Source organism: Dermochelys coriacea, chromosome 10 (assembly GCF_009764565.3).
Source record: "Dermochelys coriacea isolate rDerCor1 chromosome 10, rDerCor1.pri.v4, whole genome shotgun sequence".
In the NCBI taxonomy this organism is placed as follows: Eukaryota; Metazoa; Chordata; order Testudines; family Dermochelyidae; genus Dermochelys; species Dermochelys coriacea.
This window is the reverse complement of record NC_050077.1, coordinates 63,905,700-63,924,342: the sequence shown is the minus strand read 5'-3', so window position 1 is coordinate 63,924,342 and position 18,643 is coordinate 63,905,700. Positions and strand designations below refer to the sequence as shown.

The 18,643-nt window shown below is 40.0% G+C and overlaps 2 protein-coding genes across 4 annotated transcripts in view; one reads left to right on the top strand and one right to left on the bottom strand.

The window, feature by feature from the left end:
• The window catches only part of DMXL2 (Dmx like 2), a 116,715-nt gene that overhangs the window by 94,347 nt on the left and 3,725 nt on the right, over window positions 1–18,643 (top strand). The window contains exons 33-42 of one of the 3 annotated variants that reach the window (XM_038418703.2): window positions 3,487–3,604; window positions 4,445–4,507; window positions 4,904–4,990; window positions 5,094–5,215; window positions 6,567–6,705; window positions 7,828–7,888; window positions 8,014–8,141; window positions 15,250–15,327; window positions 15,947–16,038; window positions 17,505–17,557. In XM_038418703.2, coding sequence (XP_038274631.1) covers window positions 3,487–3,604; window positions 4,445–4,507; window positions 4,904–4,990; window positions 5,094–5,215; window positions 6,567–6,705; window positions 7,828–7,888; window positions 8,014–8,141; window positions 15,250–15,327; window positions 15,947–16,038; window positions 17,505–17,557 — 941 coding nt within the window. The remainder of the gene's footprint in view (window positions 1–3,486; window positions 3,605–4,444; window positions 4,508–4,903; window positions 4,991–5,093; window positions 5,216–6,566; window positions 6,706–7,827; window positions 7,889–8,013; window positions 8,142–15,249; window positions 15,328–15,946; window positions 16,039–17,504; window positions 17,558–18,643) is intronic. The other 2 variants (XM_038418704.2, XM_043493263.1) reach the window with 2 other exon arrangements.
• Window positions 6,076–18,643, bottom strand: part of GLDN (gliomedin) — a 71,280-nt gene continuing 58,712 nt past the window's right edge. The window contains exon 11 of the transcript XR_006274535.1: window positions 6,076–6,178. The gene's annotated coding sequence lies outside the window, so the exon portion shown is untranslated. The remainder of the gene's footprint in view (window positions 6,179–18,643) is intronic.

Sequence of the window (18,643 nt, the reverse complement as noted above, 5' to 3'; positions counted from 1 at the left end):
AATTCCACCATGATTTCAACAATTTCCATCCCACCATCAACCTCAGCCTGGACCAGTCCACACAAGAGATCCACTTCCTGGACACTACGGTGCTAATAAGCGATGGTCACATAACCACCACCCTATATCGGAAACCTACTGACCGCTATCCTACCTACATGCCTCTAGCTTTCATCCAGATCATACCACTCGATCCATTGTCTACAGCCAAGCGCTACGATATAACCGCATTTGCTCCAACCCCTCAGACAGAGACAAACACCTACAAGATCTCTATCATGCATTCCTACAACTACAGTACCCACCTGCTGAAGTGAAGAAACAGATTGACAGAGCCAGAAGAGTACCCAGAAGTCACCTACTACAGGACAGGCCCAACAAAGAAAACAACAGAACGCCACTAGCCATCACCTTCAGCCCCCAACTAAAACCCCTCCAACGCATCATCAAGGATCTACAACCTATCCTGAAGGACGAGCCATCGCTCTCTCAGATCTTGGGAGACAGACCAGTCCTTGCTTACAGACAGCCCCCCAATCTGAAGCAAATACTCACCAGAAAGCACACACCACACAACAGAACCACTAACCCAGGAACCTATCCTTGCAACAAAGCCCGTTGCCAACTCTGTCCACATATCTATTCAGGGGATACCATCATAGGGCCTAATCACATCAGCCACACTATCAGAGGCTCGTTCACCTGCGCATCTACCAATGTGATATATGCCATCATGTGCCAGCAATGCCCCTCTGCCATGTACATTGGCCAAACTGGACAGTCTCTACGTAAAAGAATGAATGGACACAAATCAGACGTCAAGAATTATAACATTCAAAAACCAGTTGGAGAACACTTCAATCTCTCTGGTCACTCGATCACAGATCTTAGAGTGGCTATCCTTCAACAAAAAAGCTTCAAAAACAGACTCCAACGAGAGACTGCTGAATTGGAATTAATTTGCAAACTGGATACAATTAACTTAGGCTTGAATAGAGACTGGGAATGGATGAGTCATTACACAAAGTAAAACTATTTCCCCATGGTATTTCTCCCTCCCACCCCACCCCCCACTGTTCCTCTGATATTCTTGTTAACTGCTGGAATTAGCCTACCTGCTTGTCACCATGAAAGGTTTTCCTCCTTTCCCCCCCCTGCTGTTGGTGATGGTTTATCTTAAGTGATCACTCTCCTTACAGTGTGTATGATAAACCCATTGTTTCATGTTCTCTGTGTGTGTGTATATAAATCTCTCCTCTGTTTTTTCCACCAAATGCATCCGATGAAGTGAGCTGTAGCTCACGAAAGCTTATGCTCTAATAAATTTGTTAGTCTCTAAGGTGCCACAAGTACTCCTTTTCTTTTTGCGAATACAGACTAACACGGCTGCTACTCTGAAAAAAGTTTGGATAGCATTAGCTATTATTGCACTGCATAGAACAATGGTAGTCTTGCCTTGTCCATGCTGTGCATGGAATGAAATTGCAGAATCAGTGTTTTTCTAATCTTGTTTGGAATAGTTTAGTTTCCACATCTGAGGTAAGTAGGACTTTATATCTTTGCATTAGATCATTGTCTGTCTCTTCAATCAGCTGATAAAACGCAATGTCATAAGGTGACTGTTGCAGTATAACTAGGTGGTTTTTCTTTAAAATTCATTTTACTCAAGTAGGAAGAAAGCAATCAAGTTTATCATTCAACATACCTAAAGATGAAGTTTTTCACAAATGTTCCACGCAACATGTCATCTCCTCCTTGAAGTGCTGCCTCCTTTAGAGTGGTTGCTCTCTCAAATGTTTCTATTTTATGAAGTTTCTAGTCTTCCTTATGTTTTTCTCAAGCAAACAATAGCAATGGGGCCAGTATCTAGAACGTGGTCTTCCTCTGGTAGCTATAGAAGCAGGTGAACATGATGCACTTCGATCAGATTCAGAGTCAGTTTTCTTTCCTGGGTTCTATACAACTTTGACATGTCCCAAATTAAACTTGTGTATTTCTGGAAGCAATTCCTGTGATAAAGTATTGGTGGCACCTCTTCTAAAATAGAAAACTCATCTAGTAGCTGCCAATATAATTAATCTCTCCTGGCTTCTGCTGCAAACACCACAGAATTCTGTCCAGCACTGGTAGTTTGACAGTTTTGTATTCTTTTGATTTTCTTTTCCCAAACGATGTAAAATACATTTGTGTCGAGTGTCTCTTGGATGTAAGCTTTAAGGGGCTTGTATCCTCCCACATACTGTAACTTCAGTGGTAATGGTAAAATTCCCAAAGTATTTTGTTAGCATTACCACCACCACCATTATTTTTTAGTTTATACAAGTGTATAGACTTGTGCTAAAATAGATATGAATTAGATCTATATGTTGGCAATTTTGATACTATTTGTTTATTGAGCATTTTGATTGCTTGAACCCCCAGTATGAAGCTATGTACTGCCATCTCTAATACTGACCTGTGTATAGGGTCACTGAATTAAAAAGCTAGTTTCTAGAATATAGCAAAGGCTAGTACTGTACGCATAGGCAAGTACAAATTAAAACCTTCTACCAGGCAGATTAGATGCTACATTATATATTCAAAAAACTTACAAATGAAAAAAAAACATTAAGAATCCACATACTTATTTATATCTATTAGTCACTTATGAGATACTTTGACAATTAAGAATATGCACTATGAAAACATTTCATTTTAGTATATTGCAAAGTATTGATATTTGCCATTTTTGTCACATGCTAAATAGCTCCCTCATTTCTGAAAGAAATACTTGCTCATGAAAAATCAATAAAAATCTTACATTGCCATCTGATAGCTTTGACCAATAAACACCACATTAAGGTGTTGAAATTAACTTAAATGGTAAAAACTGTAGTCAGTGATTTGCAGTGTTTATGGAACTGAAAAAAAGACACGCATTTTGAATACTGTTGTTTCACAGGTTTATTTACAGTCTTGCAGCAGAATTTGACAGCTCCACATCGTACCTCATTTAAATGTATATAAAATAAGGCTTCAAATGATATGATGTATGTGCGCATGCAGAGGGCGCGTACGTTACACTCCAAAAATATGGCCCATTTTGGAGAATTGCCAAACACCTTTTGAATAGTAGAAGAAAAATGTGAAAGCATTTTACATGATTTATTTTTGTCATCCTGGTGCCACAATTGTAATAGGAGAGTAACTTCAGCACAATCTAAATACATTAGTGTATGTGAATCAAGGAAAAAGTTGTGGCCCACAATCCCTTTGACGTCAGTAACTCTGTGTAACGTGGTATCACAGAAGTAGTCCAGGAAAGTTTATTCCTTATGACTTGTCTTGGATAGAACACAGAGCATACAAATCCATCATTTTGTTTCACACTGAATTGCATCTAAAATGGTTTGGAGTCTCTTCACATTTCTTTGTCCACATTTAATTATATTATGACAATGATTTTTATATTGAAAATTATATTTAAAAAAACACACTTTCTTTCAGATCAAGGGATTATTCATCACTTCCAGTTAAAAGACTATGGCATTTTCTTGTGAAACAAGAACTTCTTCAGGAGACCTTCAGAAGATATATATTCACTAAGAAAAGAAAGCAAAGTGAGGTAAACAAAAATAATTATTAAAAGGTTTTTTTTTTACATTTCCTCAATCTTTAAGTGTCTCCATTCTAATTTTTGTTTTATTATTTTCATTTTGGTTGGCATTTCAGTTTCCTGTTTTTCACTTCAGCAATGTTTAATAAACAGCATGCCATCATGTTGATTTTAAAAGTACAAATCAACTAAAAATGTATATTTAGACAAGGCATAGCTGAGTTTACAATATAGTATATATATTTAAAAATATTTTATTTTGCTATAGGATAATGGTAATAAATTAATTGAATATTGTTCAATCTCTATGGCTTGTCATATAAACAAAATTTCTCATTTCAATATATGTATATATGCATGTGTAATATATACATATACATATTATATAGCGATATATAATATTGATTTTTATGACCATCATAATTACAACTGGAATTAGTTGCAATTAAATTTAAACTTTGATGTGTAACAAACTGGAAACAAGTCTACTACTTACTATCTTAAAACTTCCTGTAAGTATGAAGTTTGTGTGTGTGTGTGTTGCTCCTCCTTTTATTTAGTGTCAGACATTTTTTTAAAAGAAAAGGATATAAATTTATTTACAAGTCTAATAAAATTGTGGGATAAGTACTTTTTATACCATACATTTTGTGTTCATCTAGGAGGCATTTCATTTTAAGTGAGTTTTAGATTCCTGTTTTAGTTTCTGTGCTCTTTATAAAAAATTACAAACACATTTATCATTTACTGAGAGGGGTGGCCTTTTAAATCTAGTTTGGAATGTTTCATTCTTTTTTTATATTTGTTTGTGCATGTGTTTTGTGTTTGTGACTGTGTGGTGTTATGTAGTCTGTAGAAGATCGTGTGGAGCAGGTCAAACAAAACTGCGTAGCAGAAGATCACAAAAACAAGGTAGTATCCCTTCTCCCAAACCTTTAGCACATTTAGAAGTTCTGTGGGACTGTCTTTTCTTTTCTAATATGACTGACAAACTAAATGTTCTATGTAGTCTGTGTGGCAGACTCTTAATCAGTGCATTAAACTTTGGATGTCCTATGATTGGGATAAGTGAACACCTTGTAAATTGTGTTACTCACATAACTTGGGGGGGGGAGGTTAAACTTTTAAATATACAATTTTTGGCTTTTAGAACACCAGTGAGTGCAAGAAGTCTGAAGTTTAGCTTCCTAACCAATGCTGAGGCCACTGAACTTTTCTTGCATAAATTTCTATAGATTTTGCGGTCTGTCCATACCACTACAAAACATTGTTATACACCAATTAAAATTACCCGTCAATGTTTTGTAGGTTGAAGCAGATCTCGGCTACCCAGGGGGAAAAGCAAAAATAATTCACAAAGAGTCTGATATGATAATGGCATTTGCAGTTAATAAGGTAAAAGCCAACAATTACTACTAACTGTTTTATTAAATCGTTGTGTTTGTTGCTCTAAGTTCTTAATTAAAATTAGTGTAAGTTATCTGTTTGTACTCTGCAGGGAAACAGCAGTGAAATTGTTTTAGCATCTACACATGATGTGCAAGAACTTGATGTTTCAGCTCTGTTGGCTGCTCAGTCATTTATATGGATTGGGGAAGAATATGACAGAGAATCTAAAAGGTTAGTTTTTCTTTCTTTGCAATTATATTTAAGGTAACTTTTTACTTTGACAGTACAGACAGTTCACATTTTTGTTGTTGTCAATAATAAAACATACACTCTTCTTCCATAGATCTCAAAGCACTTTACAAAGGCAGCTAAGTATCATTATCCTCATTTTACAAATGGGGAAATGGAGGCACAAAGTTTTGAGTGACTTGCCCAAGGTCACACAGTTCGTTCACAGCAGGCCCGCTGACAGGGGCAAAGGGGGCAGGCAGTTTAAAAAAGGCCCAGGGGCCCATGGTGGCCGGAAGCCCTGGGCCCTTTTAAATTGCCCAGGCAGGCCGCAGGGTTTCTAGGTGTGTGCTACTGCTCTGGACCCCGCACTTTAGGGGACCCCCGAGGGCTGGTTCGATTAGCCAGCACAGTCAGTCCCGGAAGTGACAGATGTGTCACTTCCGCCTCAGGCCCTGCATCCTTGTAGGGACAGCTCTGGCCTTGAGGCCTGGAATTGCTGTTGGCAGGCCTGTCACATTGTCAAGATTAACTGCACCTTTGGACTTTCCCCGCTCTTGGTCTTCTTGGAGGGCACCCACTTTCAGCCACCCATTGCAGGGTCCCATCTGTCATAGCTCCACGTAGTGGTGACCTACATCTTTCCCTCTGCAACAGAATATTTAGGCTTGCAGTCCCTTGTGATTTCCCCAGCAGATCTGACTAGAGTCCAGCATCTGTGGTTAACTTTTTTCTAGGGGCTACGATGGTGTACACCAATTACCAACCACCCTTAAAGCAAAATACATTTATTTTTAGGGTAAAAGCATTACAGAGAAAACATCTAAACACGATAAGTTCCTATACGTGTGCTAAATGCTTACCAACAGTCACCCATCAGGCTTTGGGGGTCTTAGTAAGCTGAAGTCCTTCTAACCCTTCCACATGGGTTTGGGGCCCCCATTGGACAGAAGGTCTGTCCATTTGCTAAATCAAAATGAAGGCCCCATGATAATTTAAACTCAACCTTTTTACACCAAAAGACTTCCTCTGACTGCTGGTCTCTGAAAATCCCATTTGAGCCCATATATGCAAGCCTCTCTGGAGGAGTTTACAACCTGAATGATTAAATTACCATCCCCCCTCCCCACCACCACCTAGAGGCACTGTGGTAGCCCTCCCCTCTGGAGTTGCATACAGTCCCTGGCCCACAACGATACATAAACCATTCGTAAACTTAATACAATCTGATCTCTGAAGACATAGCATGCAGTTACAATCTGTCACAGCCACTATTACTTAAAAAAAAACAGCAAAATGTAACAGTAATAAAGCGTTACACTGTTTTTTTGTTTTGTTTTTTGTTTTTTTGCAGTTCAGATGACCTTGACTTTCGTGGTTCTACCACAACACTCACTCAGTCAAGTGCACCATCATTTGGAGTGAATCAGATGCAGTCATCTTCACCTATGCCATGGTTAGGTAGTGGACAAACTAGCACTGGAGCTGGTGTGGTATGCAGTTTGTTTTGTTTGCTATTTATATAGTTAGTTAATAGAAAGATCTACACTCAGAAGCACACTTTCCTTTTATTTCATTGGGTGGTCATAGGATAATCATCAGCTGGCAAAATAATGCCAAACTAATTAAATATTCTCTTATATTAATAATTTTGGGTTGGCATACTATAACTTGTTTCATCAATCAATGAATAGTATAAAGTATGTTCCCAACACCACTTAGAAAAATCTCCAAAAGATTTTTTTTCCTTACACAATAGATTATTCTACTGTATTCCTACATGTATTTTGATTGGCCACCCCTGATTTAAACAACCTGTGGCTCCAGAGCCACATGCGGCTCTTCAGAAGTTAATATGCAGCTCCTTATATGGGCACCGACTCTGGGGCTGGAGCTACGGGTGCCAACTTTCCAGTGTGCCGGGGGGTGCTCATTGCTCAACCCCTAGCTCTGCCACAGGCCCTTCCCCCACTTCACCCCTTCTATTCCCTCCCTTGAGCCTGCCGTGCTCTCACTCCTCCTCCTCCCCCTCCGAGCCTCCTGCATGCCACGAAACAGCTGATTGGGAAGTGCGGGGATGAAGGGGGAGGCACTGATTGGTGGGGCTGCCAGGGGTGGGAGGCGGGGGGGGCAGGAAAGCTCATGGGGGGCTGATGTTTTACTGTGGCTCTTTGGCAATGTACATTGGTAAATTCTGGCTCCTTCTCAGGTTGGCCACCCCTGCTTTAAATTAATACCCTACCATTATTATCTTTCTCCATGACATTTTTTTTTAAATGCCAATTGAAAGGTAATACATAACTTTTGTTTCAGACCTCAAATCTGAAAAGCATTTAAGTACAGGGTCCTTCAATGGGACATGCCTAAAGTTGAGCGTATGCTTAAGTGCTGTCCTGACTAGGAATCCTTTCCTGAATTCAGTCCTTAGTTGTTATGTTGCAATTAAAAGTAATTGGATCAGAATATGGTTAACAATTAACCATCTATAGGTAGAGGATGAAGAGACAGTTCATTGTGTAGTAATATATACAATATTCTGAGTTTGTTTTCCAAACTTGTTCAAAAGTAGTTAATCTTTGAAGTTCACACATTGAATATATTTCTTTTATATGAAGCTCATTAAAAGAAATCTGAATAATGTCAAGAGAATGGCTTCACATCCAGTCCATCAGTATTGTAAGTAATTTCTATTTAACAATGTGAAAGTGAAAAATGTATTGGTTTTTCAAAATGTAATACAGAATAAATGTTATGATATTTTCCTGTTGATTAATAAATCAAGTATATTTCCCTTTCCCCAGATCTCACAGGAGCCCAAGATGGTAGCGTTCGAATGTTTGAATGGACAAGGCCACAGCAGCTGATATGCTTCCGACAAGCTGGCAACGCAAGGGTTACTAGAATGTATTTTAATTCCCAGGGTAATAAGGTTAGTCCTCCCCAAATATGGGTTTTTCTGCCTCTTCTTTTTAAATGAACATTTGATTGTACTGTGGACACCTTAGCCAGTTTTTAAACTAGGGGAGCACAAAAATGTCTAGAATGTAGGAGATTTAGTTCAACACATAACACAGAATACAATCTAGCAAACACAAGTTGTTAAAAAGAAAAGGAGTACTTGTGGCACCTTAGATTAACAAATTTATGTGAGCATAAGCTTTCGTAAGAAGTGAGCTGTAGTTCAGTGGAATTCCACTGAATGCATCTGATGAAGTGAGCTGTAGCTCACGAAAGCTTATGCTCAAATAAATTTTAGTCTCTAAGGTGCCACAAGTACTCCTTTTCTTTTTGCAAATACAGACTAACACGGCTGCTACTCTGAAAAATATATTTTTGTTATTTCTGTGATATAGAGAGATGCAGATGGCTCAAACTTTAAAAAATCATTTGGGCTTGATTCAGTAGTACTGTCTGTCTGCTTTGTGCTGCTCCACTGGAACAAAGAAGCTGTAAACATCCTCTCTCTTCCACCTTGGGAAATCCTGCAATGCACAGAGCCACCATTTTGACACATACTTCACTTCTTGTAACCGTCTATGGTGTTAGGATGTCCAGCTACTAGAATGGCTCTGAGGTCCCATGAGCCACCAGACATTACTTAGAGCCGACTTCGGGCTGCTGTAACTTATATTGGTGGACTCAATCCTTGCCCAGACAGCCCAAGAATTGGGGAGTATAACAGTGGCTTTAAAGTCTCTTTCTCCCCCACTTCCTTATCATTCACAATAGTCTTGCACAAAATGTCTGGACCAAGAAATCTGGCTCTCAGTTTTGAAACTATTATATAATTTCTGGATTTTCCCCTCATCCTTACTAGACATTTTTGTGGAAACTAGGGCCCAGATTCATTCATACTCTCCACTTGCTTTGTGGCATCCTGACAGTGTAAACCACACTTACCTAACTATTTATTTAAATTAGATTTGCATCTCCACTGCAAGGTAGCTGTAGTGTGACAGTGAATCTGGTACATGATTTATTTCTGAAGTGTTCATCTGCTGTGTCTTACTGCTTCAAGTCAAAGTGCTTTTGCTGACATAACCATTACCAGAGCAACTAATTTTTGATGTTTATGGAAGACTTTGAATAAACATTGAGATGAACTCTCCCCTCTGGTTTATCAGTTTCTGCCCATGTAATACCATTGATTCCAGTGGAATCATACTGGCATAAAGCTAGAGAAATTAATAGAAATCAGTTCTGTTTATATATTTTTATAGCTTCTGTACTCTCCTCCCCTGTGTTTCACAGGTAGGAATAAAAACATGATTTTATTGAAGAATGTGTCTCCTATTTGTCCTCACACAAAGAAATAATCCCCCTCTTTGTGACATTGCAGTTGATTGTTGTGGAAGAGATGATGTTACAGACTGAGGTTTAGTATTTCAGGTAGGGAAAGAACATCAAGAGCAGAGGAGCCTCTAGACAGGAGATGTATTCTGGTTTTCATTCAAATATATGTACTAAAAAAAAAAAAGAAGAGAAAACAGAAGATATACTGGACTATCAGAACTGGTTTTGAAAGTTTTTCCTTTAAGGTGACAGTGATCCTAAGGAATCATTGAATAGAAATTACAAAGTGATGGTAGCTGATTATACACCTAAGTAGAGTGCATTGAGAAAATGTCCCACAAAAATGTTTTGAGATTTCAAAAAAATTCCCATTGTGCATTAGGACAAAACGGAGAACTTTCAACATTTTTCACAAAAAAAACAGAGTGACACCCAACCCATAACAGCCAGGAGCCTCATGGTTAGGGCACTTAGCATGGATGTGGGAGACCCAGTTGCAAGTCTCTGCTCTGAATCAGACTTGCCCCAACTTGAACCTGGTCTCCCACAACCCAGGTGAGTGTCCTAAACACTATTCTATTGGCTGTTCTGGAGTGGGTCTCTCTCTGGTGTGGACCAGAAATTCATTCTGGACCTGAGACATGTTCCTGCAAAAAGTGTCAACAACTGTGCATTTTTCATTTTAAAAAAAAAAACAAACAAAACTCCAGTTAGTCACAGTCAGCTGTGCTCTGAAATGATGATTTGTAGGTCGGATAGTTGTGCACTCTTGACTGCCTCATCTGTATGTTTTTCCCACAAATCCATTGCCACTGGGGCTACCAATTCCATTGCCAACATGCAAGCAACTTCCAAAAAGCTGTCACTCTTTTAAGCCACTAGACATTTCCTTCTCCATCTCAAAATTCTTCTGAAATTTAATTGCAAGATGCTATTATCAATAAAATTAATCATGCAAGATGGGCAGCACTCAGTCTTAGACCAGTAACAGATGGTGGCAGATTTTAGGACAAGGGCTATGTGGGTGAATGACCACAAGGGTGCCCAGTGTGGGGTTTAGGCTAATGGAGAGAGCTGTAGATGTATATTTGGTCCTGGCTGGACAGCTGGAATGGCAGAGGGACAGCTGAAAAGAAGTTGATGCTAGTGAATAGCTAGAGCTCCTTCCCCTTAGCCTGGACCAAGTCTGGCCAAAGAATCCCCTGCCTGAAAATGGAACTCATTGGAGTCCCTCCAGCTTGTGTGATCTCCCCACAAACATAGGGCTAGATTAGAAGTCTTGTGTATTCTGAACAATTTCTTTTGAGCAGCCTCCAAATTCAACTATAATCCTTCATTTATCTGACCCATTTATGTTTATTACCTGCACCAATTTCTGCCTGCCTCCACATTCTGAAGTAGGTGGATTCCTCTTCACCATCGTTTTAATGTAAGGTTAAAAAAGAGTCAGTGTTCATTCAAAAAAAAGAAAAGGAGTACTTGTGGCACCTTAGAGACTAACAAATTTATTATAGCATAAGCTTTCGTGAGCTACAGCTCACTTCATCGGATGCATTTGGTGGAAAAAACAGAGGGGAGATTGATATACACACACACACACAGAGAGAACATGAAACAATGGGTTTATCATACACACTGTAAGGAGAGTGATCACTTAAGATAAGCCATCACCAGCAGCGGGGGGGGGGAGGAGGAAAACCTTTCATGGTGACAAGCAAGGTAGGCTATTTCCAGCAGTTAACAAGAATATCTGAGGAACAGTGGGGGGTGGGGTGGGGGGGAGAAATAACATGGGGAAATAGTTTTACTTTGTGTAATGACTCATCCATTCCCAGTCTTTATTCAAGCCTAAGTTAATTGTATCCAGTTTGCAAATTAATTCCAATTCAGCAGTCTCTCGTTGGAGTCTGTTTTTGAAGCTTTTTTGTTGAAGGATAGCCACTCTTAGGTCTGTGATCGAGTGACCAGAGAGATTGAAGTGTTCTCCAACTGGTTTTTGAATGTTATAATTCTTGACATCTGATTTGTGTCCATTCATTCTTTTACGTAGAGACTGTCCAGTTTGACCAATGTACATGGCAGAGGGGCATTGCTGGCATATGATGGCATATATCACATTGGTAGATGCGCAGGTGAACTATGGATGTAGAAGCCGTCTACACCAACATTCCACAACAAAGATGGGCTACAAGCAGTCAGGAACAGTATCCCCAATAATGTCATGGCTAACCTGGTGGCTGAACTTTGCGACTTTGTCCTCACCCATAACTATTTCACATTTGGGGACAATGTATACCTTCAAGTCAGCGGCACTGTGATGGGTACCCGCATGGCCCCACGGTATGCCAACATTTTTATGGCTGACTTAGAACAACGCTTCCTCAGCTCTCGTCTCCTAATGCCCCTACTCTACTTGTGCTACATTGATGACATCTTCATCATCTGGACCCATGGAAAAGAAGCTCTTGAGGAATTCCACCATGATTTCAACAATTTCCATCCCACCATCAATCTCAGCCTGGACCAGTCCACACAAGAGATCCACTTCCTGGACACTACGGTGCTAATAAGCGATGGTCACATAAACACCACCCTATATCGGAAACCTACTGACCGCTATTCCTACCTACATGCCTCTAGCTTTCATCCAGATCATACCACTCGATCCATTGTCTACAGCCAAGCTCTACGATATAACCGCATTTGCTCCAACCCCTCAGACAGAGACAAACACCTGCAAGATCTCTATCATGCATTCCTACAACTACAATACCCACCTGCTGAAGTGAAGAAACAGATTGACAGAGCCAGAAGAGAACCCAGAAGTCACCTACTACAGGACAGGCCCAACAAAGAAAATAACAGAACGCCACTAGCCATCACCTTCAGCCCCCAACTAAAACCTCTCCAACGCATCATCAAGGATCTACAACCTATCCTGAAGGACGACCCATCACTCTCACAGATCTTGGGAGACAGACCAGTCCTTGCTTACAGACAGCCCCCCAATCTGAAGCAAATACTCACCAGCAACCACACAACAGAACCACCAACCCAGGAACCTATCCTTGCAACAAAGCCCATTGCCAACTCTGTCCACATCTATTCAGGGGACACCATCATAGGGCCTAATCACATCAGCCACACTATCAGAGGCTCATTCACCTGCGCATCAACCAATGTGATATATGCCATTATGTGCCAGCAATGCCCCTCTGCCATGTACATTGGTCAAACTGGACAGTTCTACGTAAAAGAATGAATGGACACAAATCAGACGTCAAGAATTATAACATTCAAAAACCAGTTGGAGAACACTTCAATCTCTCTGGTCACTCGATCACAGATCTTAGAGTGGCTATCCTTCAACAAAAAAGCTTCAAAAACAGACTCCAACGAGCGACTGCTGAATTGGAATTAATTTGCAAACTGGATACAATTAACTTAGGCTTGAATAAAGACTGGGAATGGATGAGTCATTACACAAAGTAAAACTATTTCCCCATGGTATTTCTCCCTCCCACTGCCCCCCCCCCACCACTGTTCCTCTGATATTCTTGTTAACTGCTGGAATTAGCCTACCTTGCTTGTCACCATGAAAGGTTTTCCTCCTTTCCCCCCCCTGCTGCTGGTGATGGCTTATCTTAAGTGATCACTCTCCTTACAGTGTGTATGATAAACCCATTGTTTCATGTTCTCTGTGTGTGTATATCAATCTCCCCTCTGTTTTTTCCACCAAATGCATCCGATGAAGTAAGCTGTAGCTCACGAAAGCTTATGCTCTAATAAATGTTAGTCTAAGGTGCCACAAGTACTCCTTTTCTTTTTGCGAATACAGACTAACACGGCTGCTACTCTGAAAAGTGTTCATTCACTGATTCTTTCCTACTGGCCATCTTGCAAAAAGTGGGATTGATTCAAACTAGAGTAATTGCCAGCTGGCATCTCCTGCTCTGCTTTCTGGATAAGCTTAAGGCTTTGAAACACCTCACAATACCTAACTAATATATTAAACCCTCCTGTTCAAAGGAGGAAGATGCTTGGGGTTGAGCCCACTGTGGAGCCATTCAGGGAATAGGAGTTCTGTCTGGCCCCATCGTACATGGAGAAACAGGGGAGGGGATGGGAGGAGGAAAGCAATGTAAATGGAGCTCCCTGGAAGCAAGTCTGTGGGGGTGGAGGGGCTTCAGAGGATTAAGCTCAGGAGGGAGGAAGTGTCTCAGCAGGAAACAGATGCTCAGTTATAAGAAGGAATTTGCCAAGCAGTTAAGAGGAATTTGCCAACCCCTCGGTTTTGTTTTCCGCAATAGCCATATCTTCTGATTTTTCAGGACTAGTTCTGTATATTTTACTGTGTATGTAAAGACAAACTTACTTTGTTTGACTTTGATTAACCTTATTACAACCTTAAGGGAATAAAAGTGACTTGCTGTGAGTTAGGAATGTTTTGGCATCCCTCTAAGCCAGTTACAGGACAACAAAAAGGGTCATCCCAGAATCCCGGACAAGCCCCACATTTAGGGGCAGCTGGAAACATTAAACCACATTGTGGAACTAAAAGCCTGACTTTACAGGTACAGGGATTTGAATAGTATCAGTGAAATATTATAAACTTTCTTTAAAACGGTGTCTGAAGCACATAGCATATACAGTGTACCTGAGTGTGGTCTAAAGGTTTAATTGCTACTCATTTGTGTTGCTCTTCAGAGCTCCCTGTGGCTTTGCCACACATAGTACAATGCAGTTATTGTATAATCATTCTTAAATCATTTTTATAAGACATCGTGTGTTTTTTTTTTTTAAATTAAACTTGTTTCAGTAGTGTGTGGGGTATCAGGTCTAACATATGCTGAGGTATTTAAAATTAAAAAATTTAAAAATCTACTTCAAACATGTAGGAAATTTTTTTTCAAAAGTACCCGAGTCCCAGTTTCAAAAGAGGGCTTCATCGTATAGGAACATTTCAAAGAGACTTAGGGCTTGCCTGTTGTTGTGTGGCAAGCTGGTGTTTGGACATACAGAGCGCTAGCTTGCTGCGCACTAAATGGCTGTCTGGACCTTGCCACTGCACACTAGTAGTTCCATAGTGTGCTTTGGTCTTGTGCTGGGACTCGAACCAGACTCCCAGGTGAATGTGCTAACAACTTGGCTATAGCCTTATTGTCACACTCATTCTGGCCCAGTGAATATTTAAGTATTTATACAAAGTGGAATAGCTTCAACGGGAGAGATTGTGGGACAGGCACCCCAGAATATCCTCTAGCTCAGTGGCAGGGCATTCACCCGAGCGATTGGAAATTTGAGTTCAAGTCCCTATTTCAAATCCTGAAGAGTGGGGATTTGAACCTGGTTTGGGTTGCGGGGATGGAAAGGCCTAGTTTATGAATCCCTCTAAGGTTTAAGCATTGAACCACTCACCAGCATCAGGATGTAACTGGCTTTGTGCATGCTCACGGATAGAAGTTTAGGCACCAGCTGAGCAGAGTTTTTGAGGTTCTAAAATTTGGACTTAGGCCTAAAGCCACAAAAGGATTTAGGTGGCTATGTGCCCAAGTCACTTTTGAAAATGAAACTTAAGACTCTTGAATCACATAGGTGCCTTTCAGATTTTTACCCACTGTATTTAAATATACATGCAGCTATTTCAGCTTCTTGTTAAATATCACAAAAGTGCTGAAAAGGTAGACTGGGCACTGGAGACCTTTTCAGCGGTTTATAGAATAAATGAAATTTTTTTCTTGCAGTGTGGCGTGGCTGATGGAGAGGGATTTTTAAGTATTTGGCAAGTCAACCAAATTGTATCTAATCCTAAACCATATCTGGTACGTAATAAAATTCTTTTTATAGGAGAAATGTTTAGGAACCAAGACTGAGTGTCTCTTACTTTACAAAGTTTCAAACAGGTCAAAGGCAGGTTCAGATAATGTTCAGATTCTTGATCAATGTTTTTCTCTGCTGTGCTAATTGGCAGACTATCAAAACAGGTATAGCATTTAATGGACGCAGCTTTGAAGAATTCATTTCAGAATCAACAACAAGCTGTAATGTGATGACAGATATAACCTAAGCATTGTCCTTGAATTTACTAAGACTGAAATCTATTGTAGTGCACATCAAGCTTTAAAAAAAAAAAAAAAAAAGACTTCACTCTTCTTAGTTCTTTGCTGTTAATTATACAGCACACAAAGCCAGCACTTAATTGTGAATTTATATTGATAAAACATACTGTACTGTTTGTCACAATTTAATTATAGTGAATTATTTTAGAATTTTTCTTAATACTAGAATTTAATAAAAATTTATCTTTTTGTTCTCTGCACTTTCAGTGTTGCTTCCTATAGGGATTTTAGTATTTAATCAAAGTAATCAGGGTTTGTATCTAAAGTCCTGACGTATAGGTGATAAGATTGCATCTTGGTGATCGTTTGTTTCATTTTATAGAGTTGGCAGTGTCACAGTAAAACCACAAGTGACTTCGCATTCATTACCTCTTCAAGTCTAGTGGCTACATCCGGGCAGTCCAACGATAACAGGTGTGGTAAGAGAGAATTGTGGAAGAAAACAAGGCCTTACTCTGTATTTGTTAGCAACAAGCCAGAGGCAGTTTATTATGAGCAATTGCAAGGGAAGACTGCGGTCGGACATGGGTTCCCCTGACCTTAGGCAGACCTTCCCCCTTCAAGCAGACTAAGACAAGTATTTATACCTTCCTGTTATGTACATCAATGGCTAATGGTTGTCAATTTGTTTATACAAACTCCCTCCGGATGCTACCTTATCTCAAGGTTTCTGCCTAAAGCAGTATTTCATCCTTATCAGCTAAAAGTAGAAGCGAAAACAGCGTCTTCTGCAACTCTCGCGTTGTTAGGGTTTTTTTCCTTTAATTTCTCAATTAGTAAAAACATCTACCCTCAGACCCACTTATTTTCTTTTTTTTGCTTCCACAGTATGCAGTCAAAAATAGATAACATCTAGGCTGAGAGGTGAAAGGCTTTCAGGAAAGCTACCTGTAACAGATCTTTGGATCTTGAAGCCAGAATTTTGAAGCCCAATGTTCTAAACGCTGTTGAATTCCCTTACCAGCTATATGTGCATGGCTGCCTGCTTGTGTGTCACTCCTTCAGTTACTTTCCTTCTGCAGACTGATTCCCCTTATTCTGTTGGCTTCTCAAAGCTCCTTATCACTAAGTGCTAAATTATCCTTTTTTCTCCTTTAATTAAATACATATTATTGAGGTCTACTGCCAGGAACCAAGGGTTATTGACTGAGCACCTCTTTTTGTTCTTTTTAAAACCAGAACCAGGACTGTTCTGGTTTTAAATTATTTCACTTTGGTAGTGTTCTTCATTTCTAATGTGGCTGTCTATCATTACTCAGTGGTTTCCAGACATCCCAACTGCAACTCATTCTGATGGGTACATTTGTATTGGGTTGGGGAGGAGCTTATTTAGTAGATGCAGGCAGCAATCCTCATTGTGATATTGAATGGCATGTATGTTTCCCAGCCTTTCTGTAAGACTAACAAGGGCTGTCTACATGTGCTTTAGTCCACACTAGCGTGTTGTGCACTAACACCTACACTAAAAGTTCCCTGTTGCATATCAATGTAGTCCTGTTTCAAATTGTACTATGTTGTTGTGCACTAGAGAACTCTTAGTGTGCAGGATCAGGGTCCACATGGGCCAGTAGCAAACACGGTAATGCAGACTAAAATTTAAACCTCTCCAGTGCAGACCAAAGCACTGTATAGACAAGCCCTTAGCCTTCAAGGAAGGCAGAGTCAAGCATAGTCCCCAATGGGGATTTCAGAGTTTTTCAAAGGCTTGAATGACACAATCAACTGGAGTTAGGCTCTTAACTGTCATTTGTGCTTTTGCATGTCTTCCCCCTGTGACTGCAAAGGTCCTGCACAAGTCATCCTCATCTTCTAAGTGACCCATACTATCCCAGGGATCATTTAGCAAGATGCCATCATGACTTGTTTTGTTTTTCCACCAGAAATGTGTGCTTGTGGGACACTTTAATATCCCCTGGTAACAGTCTCATTCACGGTAAGTACTGCAGTAAAACATTTTGGTTTTTTAATGGTTAAAGAAGCAAGTGGGATTTGTGTGTGGATTTTGAGAGGAAAATTTCATATGGGGCTAGACTAAACATCTATATTACAAGTTAATCAGTGCAATACCAGTACTGCTGAGTGTCTTGAAACAGTAGATTTTATGGCCTCCAACATGACAGTCTACTTTTATACATACAAAAGCGTAAAAAAAAAAAAAAATCAGAAAAGGTCACATGCAAGGCCGTCTTGTGAAGGTGTTTATAAAGGGTTAAATATTTGAATGCAGCTGTTTGGTTTTGGCATCATATGTTCAAACTTTTTAGACATCATTAACAACAGGTCTATAAGTCTGCATGTAGACCTCTCCTGAAACTGGCAGTTAATTTTAGCTTTCAGCACTGCCTTGAAGCAGGGGAGCTGTATGTTGGCGGTTATGACTAAGAAGATACAGGGCCTGTCCCAAAGAGCTTTACAGTCTAATTCAGGCATGATGCCCGCTTAAGTATAACAAACAAGGTCAAGGATGGACACGAGTTACAGGAAAAAGATTGTGTGGTTGGGAAGTTGTGTGTGTATCTATCTTGATGGTATAGAATGTTCCATGATGGATTTTTTCCTCTTCATGTTAATGTAAATTGTGACTGAAGATTTATTTTTGAGATCTTTGGAGTGAGGGAAGCTGCAAGGATGGGAAAAATTAGATGGAGTGATTATGGTGAAAAGGGGGGGAAAGTCCAGCAACAGAGGAGTTGTGATTGTGGAAAAGGAGCAGCATGAGGGAAGGACACACAGCCAAGAGAAAATGTAATAGTGTGAAAGGGGATTCTGATGTCAGGATATTGCTCCCTGTGCTACTTGATGAACAACTGAAGAGTGAAGGGCTCAGAGTAGGGCCTTGTTTTAGACCATCATTAGCTCCTCCATGGGTGTTCTTATTCACATGATCAGTAAAGATAACAGCCTTGGACTTGCCCCCTTTTCTTTATTCTGCTTGTTGGGGAATGAAGACCTTTGGGGCTAGAGTCTTTTTATATGCCATATACAGCAGAAAGAGGCTGATAGACTTGACTGTGCCTGA